Genomic DNA, 20,310 nt, shown 5'->3' with positions numbered 1-20,310 from the left:
GATAATCCAGTCTAATCCTGACTGATTATTTGTTCACTCGCCTGTGAGCTGCCGTATTTCACACTCAATTGTACCAAGTCTGTGTGCCACCATGGGGAAGCGTCCATGGTATCACCGTTTATCAGAAATGTATGTTCTCCAAGAGCCAACTCAGTACCAGTGTGAAAATGGCTGTCCTCTCAAAATGCCTCCTCTTCCTCACTGGCCAGTCCCTCCTACTCCCCTGGGGTCTGGCTTATTTCCACAGAACTCTCTGGAAACTTCCTTCAGGCAGCTCATAAACATTCTTCCTCTTGTGAAATCCCGGTGGCCATGGTTCATCTAGTTTTTCCTGAGCCTCCCTTCAGACGTGTTAATAGTTCTTCTTTCTGAACTTTTCCTCTCTGGGTGTTACCTTTTTCTGGCTCTTTCTCCTCCTTCCTGACTGTGTTTCTCACAGCTTAATATGTAGACCTTACTTTCTCTCCTTTCTCCCTAGAACTCATTCACAGACATAACCGGATTTCAGAGCAGAGGGCAAACTTCGTTTTAATCTAGTGAGCTTCCTTTTGCAGATGACTTCATCTCTGACTTCTCCACAGATGATGACTACTCATTCATTCATTCTTTTAGCAAATATTGCTGAGGGCTTCTGAAAACAAAGTGCCGTGAGGGAATATGACAGAGTTTGCAGGCTGGCAAAAGTGTTAGGACGTGCCCCGAAATAAGCACCATGCAAGGGTGACTGTGAAAAGTTTGAGAAAGCAGGAGTAAACTCAGAAACAGAATCATGGTGTTCAAGAGAGAGATGGATCCAGTGGAAGGAAAGGGATGGGATGGATGGAGCAGGAGCGGGGCAGAGGTGTGCAGCGGGGGCTTCATGGAAGAAGTGGTTTCTGCACTGGGTCTTTTCAGATTTGGTAGGGGAAGAGGAGGGCCAGAACAAAGGCAGGAGGAAGGGGTGACCCTGTGCGGCTTCATGGAAGCCCGAGCTGACTCCTCAGTGAGCCCGTGCTTGATGTCCACACTGGGGACTGGTGGGAGGTGAGGTGGGGAAGGCAGCCAGATGGACCAGTGGGGAGTACATAAATAAAAATTAAAAATTAAGTAAATAAATAAAAGTTAAAAATAAAAAGATAGAGCTGTTTTTCCTCCTTTGAATCTAGATGGGCTCCAGGACTGGTCTTGACCAGAAGTGACGTTCAGGGACTTACCAGGCCAGGTTTAAGAGGCCTGGCAGCTTCCATTTCCTTCCTCTTAGAACTCTCACTTTGTGGATACTCCTTCTTGGAACCTGGTGGCTGTGTTGGGAGAAGCCCAAGCCACCCACAGGCCACCTGGAGGACAAGGGTGTTGTCCTAATTAACAGCTCCAGCTGAGCCCCCAGCGGCCAGCCAGCCCCAGCAGTCAGCCATCTTGGTGAGCCTCCTTGGATGTTCCAGCCCAGTCAAGCCCCTACGTGTCATCATCGGACGCCACATGGAGCTGAAGAACTTCTTAGCCGAACCTAGTGAACTCTCACACTTGCAAGAGATACTAAAATGGCTGATGTTTTTAGCTCTGACTCATGGCATGGTTTGGATATGCAGTATTACACAAGCAAAACAGCCACCCATCTGGCCACCTTCACTTGACCCTACTCCACCTAGAGTCAGAAAAAGAAACTCATTTCCTTTCTAGTGGCTGAGCCAGGAGGTAGGAGGCCCAGGAACTGCCTCCATCCAGTAGAAAGCCAACAGAAAAGAAAGAAGTTGACAAAAAATGCACAGATGGAGTCAAGGTGCCCAGGACAAGCGTAAGTTCTGATTTGATTTGGCTTGAGATTGGCCTGCCCAGCCCGTCATGCGTCTTCTATGGAACCAGAAGACCTTCCCCCATTTACCTCAGCTAGCTCGAGTTGGGTTCATCATTCAAAACCAATAAACCCTGATTAAAATGCTGGCTTAGCATTTCTAGAAGGACTAATTCAACAATGGGTTTGACCACACGTGGCCCACAGCTGATCTTTAGTGAAGCAGAGTTTTCTTTCTCCTTTTCTCTTCCCCACCTACACCAGCACTCTGAAGATGACTCTGGTCGAAAGAGATTGAAAAAGGGACATGAAGTACATAAAATGTAAGGGTTTTCTTTTTACCCTCATCTACACTGTGGGCTGCTTGAAGATAGAGACTCTGCTTCACGTTTGTATTTCTTGTGCCCAGAACAGGATGAAGCATGGAAGGACTTTTAAAGTGTTTCCTGAAAGAGAAAGTGAATGAGAGGCCACATCTTCTGAGACCAGAGAGAAGGGTCTCAAGGGTTGTGTTAGGTTGAGGTAGAGAAGAGGAAAATTGAGGGAAGTCACAATGGGATGATTTGGGTCCCTTTTGGCTTCCACACATTACCTGCCTCCACACATACACCCATGGTAGCCATAGGAGCAAGTCACAACCTGGCTGGATGATTGTTCTAGACAGTGTTCTCTGTCTTCTCCATCTTCCTTTCTTTCATTTTTTTAAAGATTTTATTTATTGGACAGAGATCACATGTAGGCAGAGAGGCAGGCTCCACACCGAGCAGGGAGCCTGATGTGGGGCTTGATCCCAGCATCCTGGGATCATGACCTGAGCCAAAGGCAGAGGCTTTAACCCCCTGAGCCACCCAGGTGCCCCATCTCCATCTTTTATCCCCACATGCTGGTGTCCCTCTCGCTTCCCAGGAGCCCTGTTCCACACTCACATCAGGCCCCTCCAGACTCAGTGCCCTTCTTGACTCTCCTCCCAGGGACTCAGGTCTTAGATCTTCTGTATAACTTCTGGGTCCATCTACCGTTCTGAGTTGGGACTCCCCACCATCCCTTCTGCTCCTGGTCCCTTGGTTCACTGAGTAGTTCCTGGGGTGGGAAGTTAGTAAGCCTTCCTCAAAAGTGAGGTGTGTAGGTATGTATGTTGGATGAGCTCCACCTTCTCAGATAACGAGGAATCGTTTTGACTAAATGGGTGTTCCTTAGGAGGTTGCATGGAATAGTGATCAAAGAGCATAAGCTTTAAAATCAAATTGTTATGAATTCAGATCCCAGCTGTGCTTGGCCATCTGTTACTTCTGCAAATGTAATCGAATTACTTAATCTCTCTGAGTCCTGGTTCTAATTGTTCTGGAACTTAGAGCTAAAAAACAGAAATAGCATTTCCTACCTTTCAGGACTATCCCAAGAATTAGAACTAAAATATGTCAAGTGCCTTGCCTGTGGTAGGCACTCCTGTATTAGTAGCTCATGTTATTCTCGGAGGGAGGGGGGTTATAAATCTGGGCTGTGGAATGTTACAGGGAGCTTGAACTCCACCACATGGTCACTCTCTTGTTTAGAACCCATCAGTGATAAATTGGATTTCATCAAAATTAAAAATGCCTCCTCTTTGAAAGACATTATTAGGAAAATAAAAAGGCAAATATTCCCAATACTTAGATGTGAAAAAGGATCTAAAGAACTCATATAACTTGTTACCAAGAAAACAATTTTAAAAGTGGGCAAAAGATCCGAACACGTTACAAAAATAGATATAGTCATGGTCATATGAAAAGAGGGTCAACATCTTTGGACATCAGAAAAATGTAAATTAAAACCGCAATGAGCCCCATTAGAATGAGTGACAATGCCAAGTGCTGACCAGGATTTGAAATAACCAGACCTCTCATACATTGCTGGTGGAAGTGTAAAATGGTGTAATCACTTTGGAAAATAGGCTGTTTCTTATAAGGTTAAAGATATATGCTTATCACATGATCTAGAAATTCCATTCCTAGAAGGAATGCAAACAAATGTCCATAAAAAGACTTCTACACTAATGTTCATAACAGCTTTATTCATCATAGCCCCAGACTGGAAACGACCCAAATTCTGTAAACATGCGGATGGAAAAACAAACTGCGGCATATTCATATAATAATGAAATCCTACTCAGCAACAAAACAGCATCGATCACTGATACAATAATATGGACGAATCTCAAAAACATTCGTTTAAGGGACAGGAGCCAGACACAAAAGAGTACAAACTGCGTGAATCCATTTATAAGAAAATCTAAAACAGACAAAACCATTCTGTAATAACAGAACATGGGTCAGTGGCTGCCTGAGTTGGTGATTGAAGGCGAAGGCGGGGACGGGGGGGCACTGATTACAAAGAGGCAAGAGAGAAGCATTTTGGATCAGTGAGAATTTTCTGTGTCTTGAGTATGGGGGAGGTCACACAAATGTACCTATTTGGATTTTGGTTTTTGGTGTTTTTTTAAAGACATTTTTAAAAAGTATATTTTATTTATTTACTTGACAAACAGGGAAACAGCAGGCAGAGGGAGAAGTAGAAGCAGGCCCCACGCTGAGCAGGGAGCCAGCCGTGGGGCTCAATCCCAGGACCCTGAGATCATAACGGAGCCGAAGGCGGACACTTAACCAACTGAGCCACCCAGGCGCCCCCAAATGTATCTATGTGTAAAAACAAACAAACAAAACCCAGGGAAATGGACACTTAATATGGGTACCTTGTACTGTATATAAAGTTGAATTTTTTATAGTTTAATTTTAAAAGAGCAACTGCAGAAGAGAAAACCCGATTGTCAGCTGATTGCTCAATGATCGTATAAAAATTACTAAACGCTTTAAAAATTTAACTGCACTGAGATACCATTGTATACTCACATATGAAAAGTCTGACAATATTAAGAATTGGTGAGGGTCAATTCGGGAGTGCAAAGGAGAGCATCCACTTTGAAAGTTATTCCCTATTATCTAGAAAATTGGAAATGTGCCTACCCTACCGCCCAGCAATTGTGCCTCCATCTACATACCCCAAAGGAACTTGTTGGCACACCCACAAGAATATTCGGATTGGCTTCCTTTGCGATAATGCAAACTGTAGCTAATTTAAATTAAATTTAACTAAAGACTGTGTAGAAAATAATGAAAATAAGTACAATGTAACTATAAGCTCAGGTTGAAATGGTTTTCTTGTTTTTAATTAGGAGGGGAAAAGGAAAAGATTTCCCCAAGAGAACATTGAGGAAATAAAGAAAACCAGAAATTGTGACTGGTTGCTGTTCTCCCTCCAGGTAAATTACGCTCTCATGGGACAGTGCCTTATTTTTCTCCATTACAGTTCACCCTTGAACAACATGGGTTTGAACTGCGTGGGTCTGCTTTTTTTTTTTTTTTTTTAAACAGATACCATACAGCACTGTAAATGTATTTCCTCTTTATGAATTTTTTAAAAAGATTTTATTTATTTATTTGACAAACAGAACACAAGTAGGCAGAGAGCCAGGCAGAGGGAGAGGGAGAAACAGGCTCTCCGCTGAGCAGAGAGCCCGACGTGGGGCTCGATCCCAGGATTCTGGGATCATGACCTGAGCTGAAGGCAGTCGCTTAACCAACTGAGCCACCCAGGCGCCCCTGAATTTTTTTTTTTTTTTAAGAGAGAAAGAAATAGGGAGAGGGAGAGAGTGTGCAGGAGCAGGGCGAGGTGCAGAGGGAGAAGAGAATCTCAAGCAGGATCCACACCTGCCAGAGCCCCACCTGAGGTGTATCTCACAACCCAGAGATCATGACCTGAGGTGAAATCAAGAATCAGAAGCTTAACCTGCTGAGCTACCCAGGCACCACCCCTTGGTGGTGGCGGGGGTCATAATAGAGTCGGGAATTTTCCACCGCTGGGTGGTGGGTGCCCCAACGCCTCCCTCACCCCCTTCCTTGTTCGAGGGTCACCTGTAATGAAGAGGGTGCCTGGGTTACAGTAAGAGTTCAGTACTTAGAAGTACTTTTAACTTGCCCAAAGTTGGGCATTCTGTCCTTGGGGCTTCCACAGCAGATTGCTCATAGCTCTGTTTCAGCATTTATTAAAGCACTGCCCTCACATAAGCTTTCCACATCACAGCAGTCCTTTAAAAACAATTATTTGTTTACCACTCAGAATGTGCTGGGCAACTGACATTTCATTTAATGTTCACAACAACTTTTTTGGATATTCCCAATCTCCTCCAATTGAGGTTCATACAACAAATTCGTCACAAAGTCAGGATCTGGTTGCACATCCTCTACATTCAAAGACAGACTCTTCTTTTTTTTTTTTTTTTAAGATTTTTATTTATTTGACAGAGACCAGAAGTAGGCAGAGGGGCAGGCAGATAGAGAAAGAGAAGGAAGCAGGCTCCCCGCCCAGCAGAGAGCCCGATGCGGGACTCAATCCCAGGACCCTGAGATCATGACCTGAACTGAAGGCAGAGGCTTAATCCACTGAGCCACCCAGGCAGCCCCAAAGACAGACTCTTCTTAACTGAACAGGTTACTTTAAAAAAAAAAAAAAGGACAAGGTTAGATTATCACCTTTATATGCTCAGCTCCTAGCTTACCTCCTGGCACAGAACATCACGAACAAGTGACTCAGTTGGGTCCTATTTGTAAACTTTCCTGTACACTGCAGAGAAACCGGCTAATTACAAGCCTGCAATCAACACAGAGAAAGAAATGCAGACTGGCAGTCTTTCTTTGACTCCCAACTCTATGGTTGGCATGTGACCACTCTACACTCTGGAGGACTCAACGAGCACAGCCGCTCCTTAGGCTACGTTACGGCACGTGAGCAGACGTTTCACTTGCTATTGGTTACTGCCGGCAAGGCCCGCCCAACCGCCTACTGTCAGCTCCTTTAAGTAGAAGCCAGAAGGAGCGCTTCGTTCTTTCGGGGACTGTGACGCTGGAAAGTTGAGGTTTGTTTGTGATGGGCTCTAGCAGGTCGGCGCGGGAGCCGGGTGGGTCGCTGGGGGTCCTGCAGTGATGACATTTCCAAAAAAAGCACGTGTTAGACTGCTGATGCGGGTGATGCGAACAACAATCTGAGCCGGGCCTCCGGGGTTGCGGCGGGCGGGGACCGGGCTTGCGGACGCAGCCCCACTAACTTGCCCCTCTCGTTCTTGCAGGTTCTGGCCGGGCCGAGGCGTCGGATCTCCCTGTCCTCCCCTTCGACCTCTCCCCACAGCTCAATAAAATAATTTGATGTCAGCGCCGGCGTTGGGTGTTCTTGTCGAGACGCGCTGCCTTTGAGCCCCCGCTGCGCCTGCGCGTGGCGCCGGGGGTCAGGCTGCAGCGCCAGAGTACTGCGCTTGCGCATAACTGGGGCCGCCTGGTTTCCCCGCCGGCGGCCCTTTTAACCGCGAGCTACAGAGCGGCACTCGGCTGCAGGGAGCTGGGAGGTTTTCCGCGGGGGGTTGCGACGACTCCAGCCTCAGTCTCGTAGCCGAGGTTGAAGCGCCCTGGAGAGACGTTGGGGATCCTGTAGAATTTGCTACTCCGTGCCCCGCACGTTCCTGACGGTGATCCTGGAGACCTGATTAACCGTGGCGTGGATGGCCTCTGAAAGGGGGGGTTGCTAAATAAGCAGTATGAGAGCCCCGGTATACTTCACAGGAACTGGTTTCAGTCTCGTTGCGGCATGAATTTGGAAACTAGCCTGGCTAAGGTGTAGCAGCAACACACTTAGGAAAACTATCATTTAGGGCCAACTGTGTATTTGTATACTGTGCTGAGCATGGGATAAAGGCTTTGGGCAAATTAGCCCAGTTAGCCTAAACAAGGTCGTTGTAAAGATATATTTCATGCATTACTGGGCACATCAGGCACCAAAGTAAATGCAATGCACACTCCTTCCCAATCCAGATGGATGGTGATGAGCCATCTCTCACCCGGGTTTAGGTGAAAGGTCTATCAGTTCTGGGCACAAGACAGCACTGTTGAAGGGCAAGGATGTACTGAGGGTAGTGTTTAAACTACTTGGGCATATCGTAAGTGCAGGGCGCTTTAAGTTAACAGGATTAACTAGGCTATTGAGGGTGTTAAAATGAGCGCAGAAACCAGACTGTCTCTTGGGTTCTTAAAATCCACGACGTCAGGGTGTGGTGAGGACCACCTTGCAATATTAGCCCATCTGGTGGTCACCCAGGAAATGGAAGCTACTTGGGCAGCTGAGTGCCCAGGTGACTTGTACACGCTGTTTATTCTCTCTCTATTATCCAGAATGGATTGAGTAGAAATAACTTGGATGCTTATCTAGTGTTTGACATTGAGATAATTTATTTTGTGAAACAACGCAAGCGATTGTAAATCCCCACATACTATTTAAGTGCAATAGGGTAGTCATGTGTAATCTCTTTACACAGTAGTGCATCTAGTCCTCTGCCTTTAGTTATTGCACAAGAATTATAGACCAGTGAACAAGACATGCGGACTGACAGGCAAATCGGCCTACACACTGAGAAATTAGAACAGTACACCAACTGGAATGATCAAATAATTTAAGTCAAATGTTTTAATGGTGCAATTAAAGTAATCAAGGATTCAAATATATTTTTTCAATATATTAATTTCTTTAAAGTCATGTTCAGGCAAGGTGCTGTTTAAAAAACCACTATTAGCTTTGTCCACAGATGTAAGTTATCAAAATTACCCACAGCAGTTTTGATGTTGAATGCAGCTTTTTAAACAATAAAAAGTTGTGTTTTAAGAGTACTTCTCAAAGCAAATTATACAACTAGGGAGCCCCCAAACTTGTAAACTAAAGATTCTGACACAAATGCACCAAATAAGGTTGGCAACATTAAAGAAAGGTCACATGGATTTTTAGATAATGTAGTGTTTAATGTTGAGCAAACTTGGTCTTGACTCTCAAAGGTGACAGTTTGTTTTGGCTGTCAGAAGAGGAAACTGCCCACAACCTCAAAATACCCTAAACCAGTTAGATTAACAAAGCATGTAGATGCCTATATAAAGCACAGAGCACATAGGAGGTGCCTGATGGAAAGATGTGGATCTGGCTCTACCCCGACCCCAATCCACTCATTATGTGCAGTATTTGACATTTTCACATATGCTCATGTCTCAGGAAGACATTTGGGATTAGTTAAAACCAGGTGATTGTATCTCATTGGTAGAAGGCTTGGGATGGTTTGATCTCATGGCTTTGCCTAATGTTCACATAAATCCCACTGTCCCCATCCCTGTCAATCGTATGTTAGTGTGTATGTGTTCTATGGCTACTTGCTTCCAAAATGCACAATATGAAAAAAAGTTAAGTTGCTATGCGTATCTCTTTATCATCAATGAAATGGTTCACAAAATTCCACTCCCCACCCTCCACATGTTCCTGAATTGACATTCTCTGGGAGCGTGGAGGGCTACATCACCCACAAGATGCAGAAGTGAGAAAATGTTCCATTGTGCACCGGCCGCCTGAAGAAAAGCTTTGGAGATGAGGCAAAGGGAAAGCCTTCCAGTTGTACAGCTTTGCTTTCACTGTGCTCTGGCTGCCACAAAAACTGGTAGACTCAAAAAAGCCATGGAGTGAGTCATCTGTAGCCTCTGGGTCCACTGTGGTGATTGTCCCACAGTCCCCTTGGCTGAGTCTAAGCTTTGCCGGCAACCCGGACACCAGTTCCCAGACGCGTGGAATGATACCTCGCAATGGAATGGGCACCAGCAGGCAGAGGGCAGAAGCTGTGGCACGAGGAGAGGCCAGTGCTACAGCACGGATGGCAGCCAAGAACCCCACACCTTGAGCTAGGTCTCCTAATACTGGGAAGGTCAGATCTTCACCCATTACAGCTGATCAGCAGCCTCCACAAGTGGGTCCTTGAGGAGGCAGGAAGCAGAGCGAGGGTCCATGGCCGAGTGCATTATAGGGATATAGACATCATCCATGTTTGGCATGACAAAAACTTTCTGTAGAAAGAAACAGCCACGTGGAAGAATGCTTGCTTTTCTCAGGGTGTTACCCTAGTCTGTTCTGATCATTTTAGGATTTGGAGAAGTTTTAGAAGTACACATGAAACAACTTTTCGTGCACATTCTAAACTAGTTTCTCTGCCACATTTGAAGAGTCAAATCACATCAGCACATGAACTCAAGAACTCAGCTCTGGGGCAGAAGCAGCCTTTGATTTCATGTACATACGATAAAATTACTCACGAATTCATAAATAATCAACACCATTACTTTAAGAGAATCGGCTTCAGGGACTTCTAGTATTTCCAAATTGCTATGTCCAGAACACAAATCCCAAGTGAATTTATTCATTTAAATCTTAGTAACAAAATGTAAGCTCATTTTTTTCACCCAGAACCAGACAAAGCTATAAATGAAAGAAATCCTACTTTATAATGAACATAAGAAAAACAAGCAGTGATTGATAGTAATGGTGCTTTGCCTACCCTGTTTATAAACTAATTTTACGCAAGTGAATTTTGGCAATACGTTCCGTCTCCAGTAACACCCCTCTTACAAAAGCATACACAAAGCAAAAAAAAGATGGCTATGGTAGGTTGTAGCAATTACCCATCAACTTCCCACCTTGCCTCAAAAATACCAGATGCCAGGGTGCCTGGGTGGCTCAGTCAATTGAGGGTCTGACTCTTGATTTCAACTGAGGTCATGATCTCACAGTCATGAGATAGAGCCTCGAGCTGGGCTTTGCAATGGGCTTTGCACTCTGGAGGGAGTCTGGTTGAGATTCTCTCCCTCTCCCTTTGCACCTCCTCACACTCTCTCTCTCTAAAATAAATAAAACTAAAAAAAAAAAAAAAACCCACAACACCCAGGTGCCAACCTCCACCCCTTGTCCTTTGTGCTCCTTGTACCCCAATATCCCTGAAAGAGATGACCCACTCTAATGCCTATTGTAGGATCTAGGGAAAAGGAAAAAAACTAAAGGTTGTCTTTCCCCTCACTAGGTTCAAAGTACTTTTCCACTTGGTGATATTGCTAAGCTTTCCAGAAACTGGTTTTCGGTTAACATTCGTCCATACCTTTTAAATATGAATATAAGTTTTTAAAGGCAAGATCTCAAGATATACCCCTGCAAAATTAGGGGTCTCCTTCAGAAGGTGAAACTCATTTACAAAGTAAATTGTTTGCCAATTCATGACCCCTTAAAAGACAACCGTGCCTCGAATTCCTGATAGTTGATCCCAGGGCCTTGGCTACACCACTATTTGCTTGGGTGGCAGAAAGCGGAAACCAGGCTTGGAGAATGAGCTCTGGCTTAGCGAACCCACCTTTGGGGCTTCCTCTGAACAACTTAACGGGGTTCTGTGGCTAGGGCTCGGGGTTTCTGAGACTGTACCTGATGTGGTATGCCCGTTTGATCATGACGGGTACTTTCCTGGGATGAGAACCCATAGCTTTCATTAGATTCTCAAAAGCAGGGGCACCTGGGTGGCTCAGTGGGTTAAAGCCTCTGCCTTCGGCTCGGGTCATGGTCCCAGGGTCCTGGAATCGAGCCCCGCATCGGGCTCTCTGCTCGGCAGGGAGCCTGCTTCCTCCTCTCTCTCTCTCTGCCTCTCTGCCTACTTGTGATCTCTGTCTGTCAAATTAAAAAAAAATAAAAAATAAAAGATTCTCAAAAGCAGATCCTGACCTGGATGGACCTCAGAACCTCTGTTCTGCTCTGAGCTTTGAGACTCTGGTGAAACGCACACCAGGTGACACCACATGTTTACCTGAAACTCTTGTTCCAGTTTCTTCTCTATCCAGTCTGTCACATGAACTAAAGTCACTTCTCTCTCTCCAAGTTTTGGCCGAGCTTTCAGCTCTACATATGGTGGCTTCCGGAAACCGTACCTTTTGAAGAAGACAAGTAGTAAACAACTACGTTTAGATACAAAGAGAGGAAGTAGACAAGTACTGACAGCAAACACTGTTCATTTACCCAGGGCTATCTGCCTATCTAAATGTTCTCCTGCTGTGAAAATCCCCTCTGAAATGATTCAAGGCAGCAAACAGGAATCGTGAGCTCCCACATCCCTTGACCATGTGTAAGGCTGTGATGATTCGAGAACAGTTCTGACAAGCTGGGAAATTTAGGAAGCACTACTGGAAAAGTCTGACCTGGGCATTATTTTCTGTTTGTTTTGTTATTGGTGGTGTTGTTGTTTTTCCTGAAACAGCAAAGATCTTTGTTTCTATTTTAATAAAGGTAGTATATATACATTGCAAACCCCAAAATATACATGTGTACAAAGGAGAATGTGAAAGATACTGCCTCTCTCTGAATCTCACCCCCAAGACAGGACCAGGGTCAACTTCCCCCACACTCCTAACATGCATATGTATACAGAGAACATTCTGTAACCTGCTTTTTCATCCCATCCCCCACAGCATGCTTATTAAGGCTTCCCAGTAGAGCAGACTGGCATTCAGAACTGTTGGCAAAGGATCCAGACACGAGACTGTGTGCTATCAAACTACCTAAAAACTTCCATTTGTCATGGATCAATGTTCTAAAAATTGCAACAAAAATGTCAAATTGCTACAAGCATTTCTAAACACTCCCAAGATCTATACTTAACTTTATGGATTCATAATAAAGGCACTGGGTAGTAGGACCCCAGAAGCCTTTAATTTTGTCTTCCACTAAGCAATGGCACCTATAACTAATACATCTTAAAGCACGAAAGTGAAGAAATGTGTCAACTCTTACTATTAAAAAAATATTTTTAGTTAGGTTTGGAAGACTGTACAGTAAGATATTAATAATGGTTATTTGTGCGTGGTAAGATGAGAGGCTTTTTTTCCCCTCCACTTTTTTCATTTGTTCCCAATCATTTTTTTTTTCCCAATGAAAATACTACTCTCGAAAAATAAAATCTAAAAAGACATTTTAAAGTTTTTACTGGGAAGCACTGGTATCTTTAAATGGTTAGTCGACTGAAAAACTGTCTTCTGATCATTCTCATAAACCCTTCTGAATGCCAGGGATATGTACCAGCATGACAGTTTCAACTCTAGGATAGAACAGAGCTATCTTTTTTATGCCAACATAGTTTCTGGTACAACGAAGTCTCCTGCAATCACTGTATACACTTATTACATACATTTTAAAGGATCTGGAATGTCAATTTTAAACTGCAGTTCACAGATAGGGATTTCCTTCTGCTGGACCCATGAATAATAGGTTATTTCAGTGGTTCTCAATCCTGGCTTAGTGCCCCATGCCCTGGATCCTGGGGGCTGGGTAAATCTTTGTTTTTAACAAGTCTGCAGTTGACTGTGATGTACAGATAGGGTTGAGAACCACTGGTTCATTCGATGACAACTCCTTGCTTAGACCGCCTACCACAATTACCAAGTGCAGAGGCTCTGCCTCCTTAACACGGAGGTCTAACCCAGGGAGTCTTCCCTAAGCATCTCGGGCTCTACTGAATGCATAAGCGGGTAACAGTGGTACCCATCTCCGCGGGATGCTGTGAGGACTGACGGCGAAGCAGCGACACCCCAGGCCAGGCAGAGAATAAGAGCTCTACAGATGGCGGCTGTTCTAACTGGTGGAAAGAGCTGGCTTCTAAGGGGAGGAAGACCAGGAAGAGAAACACGTGAAGGGGAAGCTTTCAATGGGAATCAAGCATTCACAGGAGAAAGCAGAAATGGATTTGCAACGGACTTTAAGGTTCCATGATGAACATTTGAGAGTGCTTCTGCCCAGGAGTGGGCGCTTTCCATCATTTCGGGGTAGGGGGGAGGCAGGCGGGATATGTACGGTCACGTGACCAGCAGCACGCACCATATTCGGTCAGTCGGTGGAGGTGGAATGTTGACTGCCAGGGTTCCTCTGCATTCCTGCACTTCCACGGTTAGCAGCAGGGGTGTGTTGGAGACTTCTTCAATCTTCTTCTTAATGAACTCCGTCTCTGTTGCTTTTTGGAAGTATTTTGACTTGGTAATTTTATCGACAAACCTCATGATCTTACTTGTTCGATGACCTCCAACATACCTTTAAATGAGGGCCGCAGACAGGTGTTAGAATAAACTTTGCCATCTCTCCTCCCCCAACCCTGTGGCTCTGCATTCACCTCACCCCAGATACGAGTTTCTCAACCGAAGCGCCACCCACATTTTGGACTAAGTCTTTGTTCTCGGGGCTGTTCCGGGCACTGTAGGTGGCTTAGCCACATCCCTGGCCTCAACCTTCTAGACCTCAACAGCATGCTTCCCTAGTCATGATAGTAAGAAATGTCTCCAGACATCGCTTGAGGTCCGCTGGGGGCAAAATAACCTCCAGCTGAGGAACTACTACATTAGGGAAGCCGCAGAGAGTGGACAGAGTCCACGTCATGACCAACGGAGAGACAGAGTTCTCACAGCGCAGAGAAGGCATCTCACCTGTCCTCCTACTGTCCTCCTACTACCTCCTCTTCCTTCTCCTCCTCCTACGTCGTCCTCTTACTACTATACCTACTATGACTGATTATAAATCCTGCGTCCTGTTAGAGAAACTGCCCCATCTCTACACATCAAATAAGAAATCATGCTGCAACAACAGGGACATAAAATCCAGCAGTTAACTGACTGCCTTTTATTTATTTATTTTATTATTACTATTTTTTAAAGATTTTATTTATGTATTTGACAGACAGAGATCACAAGTAGACAGAGAGGCAGGCAGAGAGAGGGGGGAAACAGGCTTCCTGTCGAGCAGAGAGCCCGAAGCAGGGCTTGATCCCAGGACCCTGGGATCATGACCTGAGCCGAAGGCAGAGGCTTAAACCACTAAGCCACCAGGCGCCCCTTGACTGCCTTCTAGGTGATGTTATTATCAACGTTAAGTGGCAACTACTTTTCAAAGGGCTTAGAACTCCTTTCTAAAGAAAACTACCCATCAAGCTGGCACGCCAGCAGGCCAAGAAAGCAAGCTTTTCTATCAGGTCCTAGCTACATAAGACTTCCCTCAGAAGAGAGGATATTTGCTTTTAACAATCCTCCAGAGTTTCAGAGTGTCAGGCACAGTATGTGTATATAGGGAAAAGCAGTCATTCTTAGGAAGGTGAAGAGGGTAGGTTTTAAATAACATATACAAACTTTAGTATCAACTCCTCAAATGTCCACACTCTCTCCATCTTCTGTCGGATTTCAAAAGCGAACAGGCTGCTCTTTTCTTACTAAGTGCTTCTCAATCTCTGGTGTCTTTATAATCTTCGTTTCTTCAACTCACTTTAAATAACAAAAAGCTCCTTATGGAGAAGCTGTGTAAACCCTCCAACTATTCCATAATCCAAGTAACTGGCAATGAAGTTCATGATCCAAAAGATCAGCTAAGTGACCCACATCTTCGAACTACACCAAAGAAATCCCCCCCGTTTTCCGGTCTTGCAGGAAGGCGCCGGCAGCGCCAACAGAAACGTGACCAGGCCAAGGGGACGCAGTGCCCTCTGCCGACACCAGGGGGAGGTGTTGCGTAAGCTGTGCCCCTGGCCGCAAGCAGGCCTTCCACTTCTGTACTCATTTTCCTACATGCAAGGGATGAATTACTCAATTCTAATGATACAGTATATGCTAATATATTAATTATAATACAAAATATGCTAATAATACAATATACAATATATGCTAATTATTTTAATTAGCTAATAATACAATATATGCTAACTAACTTGAATTTAAGTAACATCTTTAGAAAATACTAGTTTTCTTCAATGGCCTGGGAAAGCCATTCTGATGGGGGAACCTTCTCAGCTCAGGAAAGCTATTCAGGTGTTTTTGCTGTGGGGCCCGGGGTTGGAAGCCACTTTGGGTTCTTAATGCAAAAACCGTTCGCTCAACGTGAAGGAGTAAGAAAGATTACTGCGAAGAGGGGGAAAGCTCACTCCCGACTTGGCACCTTGGCCCGCGGAGACCCTGGAAACTGGATCCACTCACCCTTCGGCCCCTGGGAGAAGGGGTTTGTCTCCTGCGCTGGGCTCTGGAGCGTCGTCTTCCTCTGAGGAGCCAGCACTGGAGGACTCCTCCTCGCTGTCCGCCAGACAGTACGCCCTGGGCCTGCAACTGATGAGGGCAGAGTCACCACCGCAGCCTGTCCGTGGGGCTCTGCTTCGACAGAGAACACACATGCCCCACCGCGAACGTGTCCTCACTCTCCCCACCCCACCCAGAAGAGACGAGGCCCAATCCAAGAGCCCTGGGATTGGCCTGGCTACCAGGGAGACTCTTCAGCACCAAGTCCCCTGACAGCAGCACGGAGGACTTGGGCCTCAGGAGCTCCATCTTGCGCATGCGTCAGGACAGGTGGGGGTGTGACACAGAATGCAGTGGCCTCATCAGCAGCGCGCAGGAGCCAAGTGGGAGGGAGAATGGAAAGAACGATGGTTGCAGTGGGGAGGTGACAGCTTATGTTGGTGACATGACCTCCTCTCACCCATGACAGGGATGTTCAGGCAAGTCCCTTGACTCTGGCTCAGCTCCATAACTATGATGCTTCCTTCATCGCCTCCAGATTCGTTATGACTCAAGACTCCTTTCTAGAGAAACTACGTAGCCTACCCCATACCTGCCTTAGCTCCTAAAGCCCATAGAAAAAGGGACAAATCTCAACAATCACAAGAGACAAATCTCAAGGGACTCTGGGAAGCAACTGATGGGAGAACCCAGGAAGTTTCCCGGAGAAATACAAATTAAAAAACCATTTTAAAAATAAAGTAATACGAAGCCTCATCAAGGAGCAAAGTCCTTCATTAATCCTTCCAGGTTGGATACTCAGCGTCCAGAGGCAGGGGGGTTACTAGACCCCCAGCAGGGGCAAGTGCCCCTCTATGGCACAGGGCGGGGTTCCTGGCTGAGCTTTGGCCCCATGAAAGGCAGTTCCCTCCCTGGATGGCGGCTTTGCTTCAGAGAAGCAGAGAGGCTGGGTCCATCTCTGAGGCTCAGACACTTAACTGGGATGAAGCGAACAAGGGACAGATCAGTCTTTGAACACTACTAAGCAACCAAATGGTCACAAAGCAGAGGCAAGGCCTCGTATTTTTGATCAGGACAAAATTACCGGGATAGGAGAAAGCAGTGGGGCTTAGATCCTATCCCTACAGGTGCAATCCCTTTTGGGGTCTTCCTCTGATGCTCACGGCGGGGGGGCGGGGGGAGGCAGCCATCTCTTGGCCAATGGGGGCCAAGGGCACCCAAGGGCAGAGTACACACATGAGTGCAGAACTGAAGGGCCAGCAGAGGCCACAGCCCTGGAAGGGTGGGGCTGAAATCCCCACCCCTGAACAGGAGCCGGGCTGTAAGAAGACCTTGCAAGTGTCCTCCCTGGCAGGACACCGGGCTCCTCCCCAAGCCCAGCTCGGAAACCCGAGAGCCAGCTGTTTCAGCCAACAGGCTTGAGCATACAGTTAAAGGGAAGCTCCCCCTGCAGATAGGAAAGCCTCCTGTCCCTGGCCAAGGGGACAGGACCAGACTGACTCCGCCTCCTTCCATCAGCGTCTGGGCTAGTCCGGGAACGCTTATGGGCACCCGTTGCTCGCAAAGCCATGGCAGAGCTTCCCATGGTCAGGCGGCCCTCACAGAGATCTTTTATATAAAGTGTGCACAGCAAAATAGTATTCCCAAGAAAGCCCAAGCTGGGGCTTGGCCTGAGGAAAGTCAGGGAGGCAAATCCCAGAAGGTCACACGGCCACCTGAGACGTCTGTTTTGCTCGGCCAGCAGCACAGCGCCCGGGCTCCCTGGCTCACAGACCCAGCGCCAGCAGGGGAGGCGTCAGTGTCCTCACGGCTCAGGAAGCTGGTTCCTCAGTCGCGCAGCACAGAAAGCTGCCTTGCGATCTGGGGCTGCGGTGAGACCCTCTGAGCCCCCAGCCCCTCCTGTCCCCACTGGTACTTGTCATCTGGCAGCCCCCAGGCCTGAAGCAGAAGATGCCAAAGGCTGAGCACTGCAAAGAGCTCTCAGGTTCCCAAATTAACCCTCCGCAGGCCAGAGAACAGGAAAAATTCTGTGGCTTGAAGTTAGTCACTGAGACAACACCCTATCAGTTAAAGTAGACCGGGTGACATCAAATTGTGATTTTGAACAAACGGTACCTCTACATGGCACCAGATACTTAAATCCTTAAACGGTACCTCTGCATGGCACCAGCTAATTAAATGTGTCACTCTGTGTTTGACAGATAGTTTTGTAACTGAACGTGCATTTAATGATCTCATGATGGCAACATGAGCTTCAGAGAAAAATACACTGCACGTTCCTGTATAAGAACGCTAGAACGTAATAAGCCTCATTTTTTAATATGCATCTCAGAATCCAGATGAGTATGATATCCTTTCAAAAAGCCACCTTAAAGGGCTAATTCTAGTTTTGCTGCCGCTGCTAAAAATCTTTTTGGACATGTGCTTAGAATCAGACACATAAGAAAAAGTGAATTATTGTATCACTGATGCTCTATCTTGGACAGACCATTTTATTTCTTGGTCTCATAATCACCATTGCCTCTGAACATCTAGCAATTTCTCCAGGATCCAAAGCAGGATGATTTGCTGATGCTCAAAATAGTTAAAAGAATGTCACAGACTCGAGAGACAGTTCTAAAAGGCAGCTCCAAAAAATACTGTAAGTGAAGGATGAGACAGCCCAGTGAGGTGGCCACCATACATGTGGCCCAGGCACGCACGTGTGCACACCCACAGAGAAAGGCCGGGTCACGGGGTGGGCTGTAGGCACCTGGCTCCCCAAAACCAGGAGCTTCGGGATAGTGGTGGTTTGGGGTATGCTGTGGACTAGTGACCCAATGTGGAGGTGGCAGGGGCACCCCTGTGGGGATTGGCTCACTGGACACAGGCTGCTGAGGTAGAGCATGAACAGGCCAACTGCCTTATAGGAAACGCCCTCCTCCAAAGCCACGGTCCCTTCAGAGAGCCCCCAGCATGGAAAACATTTCCCTGACTCCCTCTGGTCCTCTTCGGGTCAAGTCCTAAAGTTACGACTGCTTAGCTTGCTACCTGAATCCCACTTCAAGCACCCTATCGCCCCAAAGTGATGTTAACTATATTATACAACAGGGCAGCTACTTGGGCAATAAAGACCAAAGGAAAAAAGCCTACGAATACAAAGTATACACACATTTAAAAGAGAAAGGACTTCACTAGACTAAAGCCACACAGGCCGCCATTTCTTACTATCATCCTCAGGGTAGTGACGTGAGGACACGAGCAAACTTTCTATAAGCGGGGCTTCCCGCAGGGTGAGCAGCATCCTCTAGAGAAACACCCCTGACCCCAGGGCACGATCACTTGGGACACTTGAAGGGGGACTGAGAAAAAGCCGTGAGACAAAGCAGAGGCCCTGGCACGGGCTACTCTTCGGAGAGATTCACTGTTAAGGAAAATGTGGTGCGTTGCTCTCTCCCTGGTATTTAGACTCAGGGCATTCCAATACGCTCAGGACTGAGGAAGTGAAGGTGTGGATTCTAGAATCACTTCTGGGATTATTGGATTCTTAGTCATGGATGGGCTTTCAGAGGCTCTCAATACTCCCAGAAATGTGAACCTAAAAGGTATATGCACAGGCATTTTCAGGGAGAAGGAGCTCTTGGATTCCCAAAGGGGTCTTTTATGTTAAAAAAAACAAACAAACAAAATTAATGGTCCATTTTTCCAGACCTTTTTTTCCCAAATGAAGTACTTTTGGAATGGCTCTTTTTCCTTGCTTTTAAAATTAAATGACAGCTGATTACCCATTAACATATAAGGTAACACCCTCATAGGAAGAAGCAAGATATTTTATACCAGACTCCACCAGGAAAAAAAAAAATGGTACTTCAGAAGAATACTACAAAAATCACACTACCATATTCCCAAGGCAGAGCATTTTTCCCCCCATGCAGTCTGGAGAAACACTGCTTGCTCAGAAACTTATTTCTCCTCTAATCAGCCAGGGTTTATGAACTTGAAATTGTGCCAAGAGAGCCATGTGAGTAAGGGTGAACGGGGAACGCCTACATGGCCAGGATCTCAGGGACCTAACTGTGTCGGGGCCCCACCTGCTGCCCAAGACGCCCCTTACCAATGGTGCTGGCACAGGGCTGTTTCCAGAATGGACTCCTTCTGACTGAAGTGTGCTCTGTCCCTGGCAGTGCAGTGGGGGCGTCCAGACACAGGAAACTGAGTCTGATTAGAGACCTAGATCAAAACCCCAGCAACTCAGATCAGGGAAGTTGGCAAGACTTTCCCTCCCAGGAAAGCCTCTTATAGACTCTGACCTCAATCATCTTAGGTCTACACACTGAGCCTTTCTGTCCAGGAACATGATGAAAGGACAAGCTTCCTAGTGGCGTCACATGGGACCAAAACAAGACTCAGCACCTACAGGGTATGAAATGCTACACGGAGAGTTGATAAACACCACTCACCAGAAAATACAATCCACAGATTGCCGAATCCAAACACATTTTAACAAATAGCAGAAAAATGAAAGGAAAATAGCACAGATACAGGTTAGATTGCATACAGGTGGGGAAATTCTCTAATTATTTCATTAAATCAGAAAATCTAAGT

General features: G+C 46.2%; 1 protein-coding gene, 1 long non-coding RNA gene and 2 other non-coding genes across 6 annotated transcripts in view; 3 read left to right on the top strand and 1 right to left on the bottom strand.

Moving 5' to 3' along the window:
• Positions 1-6,678: 6,678 nt before the first annotated feature.
• On the top strand, positions 6,679-7,178 carry LOC116875496. The gene is made up of 2 exons (XR_004384201.1): positions 6,679-6,719; positions 6,930-7,178. It is a non-coding gene; the product is annotated as an uncharacterized LOC116875496 (long non-coding RNA).
• Positions 6,781-6,851, top strand: LOC116875527. Its single transcript, XR_004384209.1, has one exon. It is a non-coding gene; the product is annotated as a small nucleolar RNA SNORD104 (small nucleolar RNA).
• On the top strand, positions 7,041-7,175 carry LOC116875531. The gene has a single exon (XR_004384212.1). It is a non-coding gene; the product is annotated as a small nucleolar RNA SNORA76 (small nucleolar RNA).
• Positions 7,179-8,056: 878 nt separating the features above from the next.
• Positions 8,057-20,310, bottom strand: part of TEX2 (testis expressed 2) — a 59,823-nt gene continuing 47,569 nt past the window's right edge. The window contains exons 8-11 of one of the 3 annotated variants that reach the window (XM_032870839.1): positions 15,691-15,816; positions 13,559-13,768; positions 11,499-11,619; positions 8,057-9,723 (exon numbers count right to left, since the gene is read on the bottom strand). In XM_032870839.1, the coding sequence (XP_032726730.1) occupies positions 9,601-9,723; positions 11,499-11,619; positions 13,559-13,768; positions 15,691-15,816 (580 nt within the window). In that variant the 3' untranslated portion in view covers positions 8,057-9,600. Of the gene's footprint in view, positions 9,724-11,498; positions 11,620-13,558; positions 13,769-15,690; positions 15,817-20,310 lie in introns of those variants that run through there. The other 2 variants (XM_032870840.1, XR_004384182.1) reach the window with 2 other exon arrangements.

Source organism: Lontra canadensis, unplaced genomic scaffold (assembly GCF_010015895.1).
Source record: "Lontra canadensis isolate GAN:19392208 unplaced genomic scaffold, GSC_riverotter_1.0 scaffold41, whole genome shotgun sequence".
Classification (NCBI taxonomy): domain Eukaryota; kingdom Metazoa; phylum Chordata; class Mammalia; order Carnivora; family Mustelidae; genus Lontra; species Lontra canadensis.
The sequence above is the reverse complement of the archived record's forward strand: the minus strand, read 5'-3'. Positions and strand labels throughout refer to the sequence as shown.